At 51.9% G+C, this 10,311-nt stretch overlaps 1 protein-coding gene and 1 long non-coding RNA gene across 2 annotated transcripts in view; one reads left to right on the top strand and one right to left on the bottom strand.

Annotated features, from left to right (window-relative positions):
• TCERG1L (transcription elongation regulator 1-like) overlaps positions 1 to 4,202 on the top strand; it is a 227,564-nt gene extending 223,362 nt beyond the window's left edge. Inside the window, exon 13 of the mRNA XM_011941987.1 lies at positions 3,274 to 4,202. Within this exon, the coding sequence (XP_011797377.1) occupies positions 3,274 to 3,430 (157 nt within the window). The 3' untranslated portion in view covers positions 3,431 to 4,202. The remainder of the gene's footprint in view (positions 1 to 3,273) is intronic.
• On the bottom strand, positions 867 to 1,402 carry LOC105511768. Its single transcript, XR_001001764.1, has 2 exons — positions 1,346 to 1,402; positions 867 to 1,257 (listed from the first exon to the last, which is right to left on the bottom strand). It is a non-coding gene; the product is annotated as an uncharacterized LOC105511768 (long non-coding RNA).
• Positions 4,203 to 10,311: the final 6,109 nt, after the last annotated feature.

The raw sequence follows: 10,311 nt of genomic DNA, 5'->3' as shown, positions 1-10,311 counted from the left end.
GCGCCCGGCCAGCATGTTTTTAAGCGGACATTAATTGATGCTTTCTATGAAGGCATAGGCCTCCTTTGTTTGACCTGTGGTTTGGTTGATCAAGAATTGGGTGGCCTAAGTTAGTGCTAGTTACACAATCCTCATAAAACTTCTCTAAACTATTCTAGAGAACAGGTGCTTTCTGAATGGGGAAAAATAGCATGAGTTATCTTCATCACAAGTGCTAACGTGGGCAAGTAAATGTGTGTCCCATTGCTTACAACTTGTGATTTTCTATGGTTAAAGTAGACATGAGAATGCTGGGTTCTAGCCATGGCTTAGCTGTGTCCACCCACCAGGTGGCCATGGGACAGAGGCCGCGGAGGCAAGGGCTTGGGAAAGGTGCGGGAGCCCCTTCTCTGCCTTAGTTCACAGCCTGGCCCTGGCCCATCTTATCCCAGCCATGGGGTAAGTATTGGACCTTCCTGTGCGTCAGAGCCCTCCTCCAAATGGAAGGATGACCACACACACCTCAGAAAGTGAATAGGAGGATGGAGTGAGGGGCTGCAGGGAGGGACCCCAGTGGCGCCTGGCAGGCAGGAGGAGCTCCAAAAGTGATAGCTGTCATTACTATCGAGACCGTCATTACTGTTGAGACTGTCATTGCTATTAAGGACATTTGGCCAGCATTCTCTGTCTCTCTGTTGATAAAATAGTAGCAATAAGCCACATACTCCCCTTCCCATGAATATATCACGAAGACAACGGAAAAAGATATTCAGAATGCAATGAGTCATTTAAAAAAGATGACACACACACACACACAAGGAAAATGAGTGGAAGAAATTAGAAGGGAGTTAAACTGACTATTTTTAAAATTAGATTTAATTGCCTGCTATTTTTTAAAAGAAATTTGATTGTATATATTTAAACTATACAACATAATGGTATAGGGTGCATAGATATCATGAAATGCTTACTATAATGCAGTAAATTTTAGCATTTACACTTGAGATATATTGCTTTTATAATTATAAAGCATTTTTTTTTATTTTTAAAGTAGCTAAGTTTACAACATTTCAAAAACTTTTTCCAGATCTCCTGTCTACCGTTCTGTAGGCATCCTATTGAAACATGTGCAATTCAAATGACCACATGCTGGACAGCTAGGCTCATCCCCATGCAGGCCACGTGGGCCTCTTAGAAGCAGCCGCCTGGGGCTGTGTAGCCTCCTACAGCCATACAATCCCTTCCTGGTCGCCCGTCTCAGCCTCAGTCTCAAGCAGCCTGTGGGAATGGTGGTGACGGGATAGTCCAGAACACTCCTGGACAGCCCCTAGCCCCAGCCCTGCCCGCCTCTCGGGAGAGCAGCCACTAGGGACTGGGTCCTAGCCAGGTGGGGTTGGCTACCTGGTGGGGTTGACACCTGGTGCTCCTTCTTGAAAGCTGCAGCAGCTGCCTCCTTCATGGCAGGCTATCCGAGTCCTGCTTAGTGGAGGGAGAATAGAGATGCAGGGCCCGTGAACTCAGCTGACCTTCCTGAGCTCACACCACAGCTCGTCAGCATCAGCAGAAAGCCAGTGCTGCCCCTCGGCATGGCTCAGGGGCCACAGAGGTATAAAGCTCCCTTTCTTTTCAGGGACACTTTTTCAGAGAGACCCAGAATAGGACCTGTCTGGCAGCTGCACCTCTCCAGCCCCTAACTGAGAATGTGTAGATGCCTGTCTAGCCAGGGGAGCGTGGAACAAGCCCAGGCGAGTCTGACCATTTGACTCACCCCGAGCAGGTCAGGGGTGGAGTGTGGCTTAGCCACGGCACAGGAAGTTTGTTACATCAGTAAAAGAAGGAAGGGGGAAGGAGGGAGAGAAGGAAGAAAGGAATGGGGAGAAAAGGAGGGAGGGAGAGAAGGAAGGAGGAAGGGAAGGCAGGGGAGAGGGCAAGAAGGAGGGAGGAAGAGGGAAGCCAGAGAGAAGTGCTTTTCTTGCGAGAGCTGTGTAAACAAGTACCCCCACAGATGGAGAGCAGGAAAACGGCAGCGCCTTGAGGAAGGAATGAGACGAATTGTTCAATGACAGAAATGAGCATGAGTCTGATAATTGTTTGTCTTGTCTTCTAACAGCCATGTCGGCATAATCTTGTTGTTTGTATATTTCAGAAGCTATTAAGTTATAATAGTTTAACAGAATAATTCAGTGTCTGCAAGGAAGTGTAAAATTCTCTGTGAAGAGAAATGGGAGGGAATAAGAAGAATCTCCCGGACAAAGAATGACCACATTTTGCCAGGCACCCTGGAGCACATTGCCCAGGCCAGGCCCTGCTGTTGCTGGACAAGCGAGTGCATCTATATGGACCAGTGGCTCCAGGCCTTGGCCCCTCTATCCCCGTCCCTGTTCCTGGCTTCAAGTTCAAGGCTAAGAGAACGGGAAGTTGTGGGGCCCGGTGCCTGTGAAGGTCAGGTTGGTCAGTGCAGAGGCGCGTCCTGCTTTGCCCTCTAAGCTGCCCTAGCCTTGAGAACAGCCTTGCTGGTCTAGACTGGGTCACTCGTGTTTTCTTGTGGGGCACCACCTGGCCTGGCAGCTCTGATTCGCTCCATCAGTGTTTGGGGCTCACTACTTGCCAGACACTGGGCTGGACATTCAGGGTGTTTATCGGAGAATGAAGCAGATAATGCCTCCCCCATTCGAATGTGGGAGTCCGGTTCCACACGTGAGGTTTGACAAGATCACCACGGTGAAGAGGGCTATGATGGAGTCACAGTTCTCTGACCTTCTAGATAGGGCGAGTTTCCCAAAGAAGATGCCTTGGCCTGGTTTCTCATGACGAGCAGCTCTAACTCGGGGAAGAAACAAGGGAAGGGTGTGCCAGGCGGAGGGAACAGTGTAAGAAAGACCGTGGCAGGCAGAGCATGGTGGCAGCAAGGAAGGGGCGGAGGAGACCTGGCAGGCAAAGTTGTGATGGGGACGGCTGGGAGAGTGACAGCTGCATGAGATGGCTGAGGAGGCGGCTGGGAGAGTGACAGCTACATGAGACGGCTGAGGAGGCTAGTGGGGGCCGCTCATTTCTGGAGACCACTCAGAGGAGAGACCAGGGGGTCCTGCAAGTGAGGGCAGGTCAGGGCTCTGCAGGACCCCGGTGAGGAGCAGGCATGGCCGGCCAGAGCTGCTCACCCACCGGGTGCCCTGCCGCCCACGGCCCGGCCTGGTGGAAGGGCTGGCTGCTTGCTCAGGCAGTATTGCTGCAGGATCCCTGGGGAGGCCAGAGTTACTCTCTGGCAGGTGTCTCAGGAAACTCTTTCTTTTTCAGGACCACATTTAAGGAGTTTGCAGAGAAATACGGCCGGGATCAGAGGTTCCGACTTGTTCAAAAAAGAAAGGACCAGGAGCATTTTTTCAACCAGTTCATACTTATTCTTAAGAAACGGGACAAGGAAAACAGACTAAGGCTGCGGAAAATGAGATGAGTTTGTGAAAAATGCAATAAGCCCGGGGGGTTGGCCCTGTGTGTGCCGGGGGCGAGGAGGTCGCGGTGGAGACAGACACGGGCGTGGGGCGGCCGGCACCTGCACGACCCAGCGGGCACCGGCGCTGCGGGGTCTTCGTTCTCAGAGGATTACTGTTTCATATTGAAGCTCTCTCTTTTGTACGTTCAGAGTTTGATGCGTTTCTAATCGTCATGATACGTCGATCTCTTAATTGTTTTAATTATGCAGATTACTTGTAATATACACAAATTATCAATCCACTGCAGGACTGTGGGGAAGGGGGAACAGGGGCCTCCGTAACCATGTCAAGGCATTGGTGTCATCACCTGAGACGATTCGCGAAAACTTTTCTGAAAAACCTTCGTGAATGACTTCGTTCCTCCAGGATTCCCGCGGTGTTGAGGAATTCCTTACTCTGTCCCTAGGTCTCAGTCTCGTTTCTGAGTAGCAGCAATAGGGTTTTCATCGTTCATCATAGTGACAAGTGTGAACATCCCACGCCTGGACTGTGGGTCACTTACAGGTTTCCAAGGGTGGCCACGCGTTCCTCCCAGAGGGGCGTCCCGGTCTGGAGCAGGGAGCCGTGCTGGTTGCCACAGGTCCTACTTCAAAAGAATTATTTTGTACAAAACCATCATATTAATATTTGAGTTATTTTTATTGTATGCCCAGAGTTTGCATGAGATTTTTTCTCATCACCTTTGTATAAAAAATTTTTAATTTTTTTTAATCAATAAATATTTTAAACCAGCGTGTGTGTGTGTGACTAAGACATTCCTCATGATCTTAAGCAGCCAAATTGTGTTTCAACTAAAGATACCCAGTTTTGAAAGATTCAGGGGGAAAAAAATCCCGATGATTGCAATAAGGGCCATGAAAATGCCACTCACACCAAATCTTACTTTTCAACATACTTAGTAGTCCTGGCTGGAACCATGTTTGGCTGAACCTTCGCTAATTAATTGCGTTCCTTAAACTATTGAACATCCATTTATTTATTTCAAGATTTGTGGAGTTATCTGTTCAGATACAATGTCTTTGTCCCCTAGTAAAGAGTGACACAGCCTCCTCACCTACCTTCTTTTTAATTAGTTCCCATGGGAACACTTTTTTCCACACTTATTAGGATGTAATTGGGCAGGGTAGGATCCACTCTTCACTGAGATCAGCCCTGGTCCCGACACTGTCACTGTTGACACCTCACCTTCTGTGTCGGGTGGCCCCTGGGGGTTCCGGGCCCGTTGATCAGGCTCAGGCCTACTGTCCAGTCCACCCAACACAAAACTGCAGGTGCACAACCACGTTTCACTTAGAGTGGACACAGCATGAGCAAAGCGGCCCTGACCAGGGGGACTCAACTCATGGCCCCAGTCCCGCCCCTGTCCACAGTGCTGCCTCCTGCTGAACTCCTGGTCCCCCGCCGACTGAGGAGGGAAGGTGCTTGCCAGGACTCACGGAGGAGCCCCCAGCTCTGCTGGCTCCAAACACCAGTAATGGCCTTGTCCGGAGTGGTGCCGATGGCCGTTGTGAAGGAGAAGCCTCAGTGAGTGGCCTCAGTCTGTGGAAGCCGCCACTTTGTAAACCTTTCCTTCCTCTTGGTGAAAGGGGAGCATTGGCTTATGGGCTGGTGTTACTGAGTGTCCACCTCAAGCAAAAGATGAAGAAGTCTGGGAATTGTTGGGATGGACACAGAATGTGGAGATATTCGGGTCCCATGTGCTTGGGAAATCCCCTTCACAAGGCACGCTCTAGTACCGGGGAGAAGACAGTGGTCCTGCGGCCATCAGCCTTGTCTTTCTGTCACTACCCCGATTCTTACGCATTGGGCCAACTTCAACGTGACCTCGAGGGAGGGATGCGGGGTCTGCATGGGCTTTCGTAGAATTGCTCAGGCAGGGGGTGGAGCTACTGCCACAAAAGGCCAATGTTCAGTCTCATCCATGGCCCCTTTGTTGGGCTGATCATGTGGAATTGTCTCATTAATGAGGAAGCAATTTCTTCTCATTCGATTACCTCCCCAGAGGCAGATGTTCTTTCCCTGCCTGAAGCACTTCTACCGTGATCACCACCGATTCCTCCAGGATGGCCTCCATCTCCGGGGCTGCCCGCAAGATGTCTTGTTGACCAAGGGATTCAATCCAAGTGAAAGTCATTGCAACAATGAGCTCAGAGCCACCCGACTCAGTGGTGTTCCCATGTGCCCACCCCCACAGCAGCTGCCTTGATAAAGTCTGGAATGGCCTATGAGGGCCCGGACGTGGTGCCACCTGGGAGACAAAACCCTGAGGGTCTGGTGCCTGTGGGTTATGGTGCCCTCCTGAGCCCAGCAGCCTGCAAGAGGCGGCATTTCCCCTGGAACCAGGTGCAACAAGGGGAGATGGGAGTGGCCCCTTGGGTCATTCCACTCATTAACCTACTTAGGGAATCTTTATGTCCATCCCCACAGCCCTGGGCTGGTGCGTGTGAAGAGCCTGTTGCCCGAGGGCAGAGTTCGCTCACCATCTTGGTTCTGTTCAACTGGAGGCCATGGCAGCTTCCTGCTATTTGGACCCCTCCTGGCTCTGAAGCAGGAGGTGGAGAAGGTGGCCGCTCTGCTGGCTGGGGAGAATTCTCCCAATTCCACATAATGAGGACTCAGAGAACCATGACTGGACCCTGCGGAATTTGCTGGGCATCTTTAGTACCACTCAGTGCTTGGCACTGGTCGGCAGGAAACTCATCAACTCAGAAAGTCAGGAGTGGTGAAGACTTGGACCCCACAGAAAAGCAAGCTTGGCTCACCCATCACGTGGTTTTGGGTAAAAGGAGCCTGAGATGGAGTTGGAAGCGGTGATTCTCGTCCAAGGGCTCATGGCTGTCTCTGGAAACAGGCCCCGAGCAGCTGAACTCTTCCGTGGATCACGTCTCCGCCTTTGTCTCCCCTGTTATCTCACTCGGCCCACTGCCCCGGGTTTCTGCTGGGGACTTTGTGGTGTTACCTCAGTGGATTCTCCCACGCTGGGGGCGGGGCCCCGTCCTCACCAACGCCTGTGAGTGTGCTACGGGGTGAGGGGCCAGAGCTCCATAGTTTGTATTGGTCCCCAAAAATCCTCCCCCAGGGGGTTCTGCCCCGCCCTGTGGCCCCCGAGTCTCCCACACCACGGCTCTGGGCCCTCTTCCTTCCTGCTCTTGGCTGCTTCTGTCAGTGGGAGGGAGCAGCAGGAAACAGTGGTGGTGGAGGGGGGAGTTTGGGGTGTCTGTTCCCCCTCTTCCCTGCTGCCTGGCCACATTGTTTCCTTTGCCCAAGGCCACAGCTCTGGTCAGGGAGCTGTTCCTACAGCCACAGCTCACGTGGACTTTGGCAACAGCGGCCTTTCCTGCCCCTTCAGGCCCAGGCTACAAGCAGCATCTGTGGTGGCTTTTCCCAGGCACTCTGCCCTCCCTGACTTCCCTCAGCTCGGCTCCAGTGTTCAGGGTCACACTCTGGTAAGCCCTCCTCCGCCACCCCTAGCGAGTGGCCATCTGTGGGCCGTCAGCACCATGACCCTCTAATCCCCGCCATCATTTCCATCGTCGCCCAGATGGTAATTATCGAATGCTCACGACAAGGCACAGTTACACCAGAAATGAGATCAGCATGAGTGCATGGGGAGGGCACCATTCTAGCTGTTCCCACAAACGTGAAAGGATCCATACTCTCTCGGTGCTTAGGAACACGGATGCCGCTGGCCTGGAGGAAAACTCCCGGGTATTTTTGCTTGTCATCCAAATATTCGGGGGTCTTGTATGTTAGTTCATACAGCCATGATTATGCTTCGAAGAGAATTAAATGATTTAAAGTCATGGCTAGCTGAGTGATGGAGTCATCTCCATGCTGATGGTTGTGTCTACCTGCACGCCCATCTGTGGGCCCGTCAGCAATGCCGTGGAGATGAAGGGGGAACGCGGGTGTAATTAGGGGCGTGTTCAGGGAGCAAAACGAGCTCTGAAACCCCACGTGATGTCTGTCTATAGGGAGTGCATTTCCCATGTTCTCCTACTTTGGGGGCTGTAGATATAAATAACTTTCTAGTTTCAGTATGTATTTAAGATATTATAGAAAAACAGTATTAGGTTATAATTTCATTTTTCCATGTTTCACTTACATTTTAAATGCCACTAACATAACTTGGATGAACTTGATAATAGCCTCTTAGACTTTAGCAGGAAACTAAAATATTCTATTAGAGTGTCCATCAGAAATCACTGAGTCCCACCAGGACCAGCAAGAGAGTGGAAGGAGAGGCGGTCGCCGGCCTTGGTCGTGGGACAGAAGCTTCCCTCCAAGCCCCAGAGCCCAAGAGCTTCCTGCGGCTGTCGGCTGGCTGGGCCCACCCACCTCTCACCTTCCTGGGACCCTTGCCTTTCACTAACCCCTCCCACCCTCCCCTGACTCCTCGCTTATCCTCCTCTCGGACTCTGTTCTTCTCTCGGACTTGCCCCTGGGGCCTCAGCTCAGGGGTTCCCTGCCCACCTGGGCCCCACCCCGGCCTTCTCTCTCTGCCTGGGAGTTCTCAGCTCCTCCTTGCTGCTGCCAGATCTGCCAGCCCCTGCACACATCAGAGCATGCCCCTTGCCCGTCTGCCGCTCCCCAGCACCCCCTGCTCTGTGGGGAGGCCCCCACAGGGAGGATGAGGGGGCCCCGGGCCTTCCTGGCCATGAGCAGTCGTGACCAGAGGAGGAGTGTGGCGTGATGGAGATGGATGAGCCTGCGTGGACTCACGGCCCTGCTGTTTCTTCACAGATGGTCAAGATACTTTTTTTTTTTTTTTTTTTTAACCAAGGTTCACTCAGTGTTCCATTCATTTCTTTACTAAACGTTTATCGTTGCTACTGTTTATTTTCTTGTTGCTGCTTCTTTCGAATGATCTGCTTCAAACAATAATAAGAGGAAGTTGTATTGCCCCCAAAATACTTACCTTGTTGTTGTTGTTTTTTTTTTTTTTTTTTGCTTGCCTTTTCTCCATTAAGAATGTGAAGTGTGATGCAGGCAAAAAACTCCTGCTTGTTTGTAAAATGCTGTCAGCATAATGTAGTCGTGCCCTTGCCGGGCCTGCCGACGTGAAGAGACCCATGAAGACTGGCATTGTGAAGTCACTGTGCTCTCGGGCACTGGCAATGAGGAGGGAGGGCCATCCGCATGAGAACGGGGACAGTGGGGGACAGGACAGCAGTGGGGTGAGGGGGCACAGAAAACAGGGATTCGGACAGCTGCTCGGGAGAGCAGAATTCAGAGCAAACAGAACTGTTTCCGTACAGTTTTAGGGATTTTGTCTTGCGATTGAATCCCTTCCTGCCTCCAAGCTCTGTTTTCTAAGACTTGATCTTTAAAAATTGCATTACACTTGGAAATCATTTGGGGATCTTAAAATAATGTGTATTTACTGTATTGGAGGTGAGGGAGTGGAAGCCATGTGGAAATAGCCTCTCCGGGGGCTCTGGTGGCTTCTGCAGGTGTAGGGCCAGCAGTGTCTATCCACACAGTGCAGGCTGTGCTCCCCCAGTCACCGCTGCGTGCTTTACAGAGACACACAGACATACCCCACAGCCCACGTGCTCTCCTTGCCATGGCCATGACAAGGGGTGGAGTCTGGGTTCCCATCCTGTGAATCCAGCAGGGACCAGTGACTGCTTTCAACCAGAGAGCACAAGGAGGATGCATGTGACTTGCCAGGCCAGGCTCTGAAAGGAGGCAGCCTCTGCCTGGCTCCTCCTTGCCCAGGACATTCTCCTGTGGGAGCTACCATATTGTGAGGAAGCCCTGCCTGCATGGAGAGGCTCCAGCTGTGGCCTCAGGAGACGTGAGCTAGTGGGGGAGCCTCCTAGGAGCCCAGCTCCCAGCGCTTGAAAGCACCTTCTGACACTGAGCTGGGCGGACACCAACTCTCCCCACTGAGCCCTGCCCAAAGCACACACCCAGGAGCAAAATCAAAGGGGTCATTATTTTAAGCCACTGTTTGCAGGCGATTGGTGCACACTCATTGTAAGTGGAACATGCTGCTATTTCCAGATGACCATGACCCTTGATCTGTAAACAATCTGAGTACTAATCATAGTGAGCAACTGAGCAAATGCTCATTCTAGACCAGGCGTGGAGCTCAGTCCTTTCTTCCTTGACTCATTTTGTCCTCTCAACAATCCTTTGAGGTAAATCCTATTGCCAGTCTCACTTCGCAGAAGACTCTGAAGTTTAGAAAGAGTGAGCGATTTGTCCAAAGTCTGGGTAATAGGGACACAGCTAGAACTTGCACAGAAGTCTGTTTGACTCCAGATCAGCAAACCACACCCTGTGCTGGACCCTGGGCTTCTCCCAGGGCACTCAGGGCTGTGGCTTTGTCAGAATTAACGTCCCTTCCTGCAGGCGCTCATTTCTTTATTCCTTTGACGTGTGCTCTGCGTCTCCTGAGCGGGGCACTGCTGGAAGGGAGCCTCGGAAGCCTGGTCTTCAAGTGACTCATAGATCATCAGGCCACTGACACACAGGGTGGCACATGCTGCCTGGGAGTGTGCAGGGGACTGTGGGAGGGGGGCAAGCGGGGAGAGTAAGGGGGACAGACAAGTCCTGAAGCTGAGCTGGGAGGACTCAGGAGCAGAGCCTTCCAGGCAGAAGGGGCCGCTCACACTGAGGCTCTGAGCACGGGTAACAAGATCTGCCCACGGAACTGCCAGCAGCAGCCATGCCCTCAGGTGTGTCTGGTCAGCTGCATCTTCGGTGCTCTGCCTCTGAAAGGCACGGGACCCATGCTGAACAGCTGAGACATGACACAGGCCAACCAGGGCTTCTCAAAATCCCTTCAATATACGTCATGGGGAGCGAGACAATACAGTGAGTGATCACATTC

This window comes from Colobus angolensis, unplaced genomic scaffold (genome assembly GCF_000951035.1).
Source record: "Colobus angolensis palliatus isolate OR3802 unplaced genomic scaffold, Cang.pa_1.0 Scaffold204, whole genome shotgun sequence".
Classification (NCBI taxonomy): Eukaryota; Metazoa; Chordata; class Mammalia; order Primates; family Cercopithecidae; genus Colobus; species Colobus angolensis.
The sequence above is the reverse complement of the archived record's forward strand: the minus strand, read 5'-3'. Positions and strand labels throughout refer to the sequence as shown.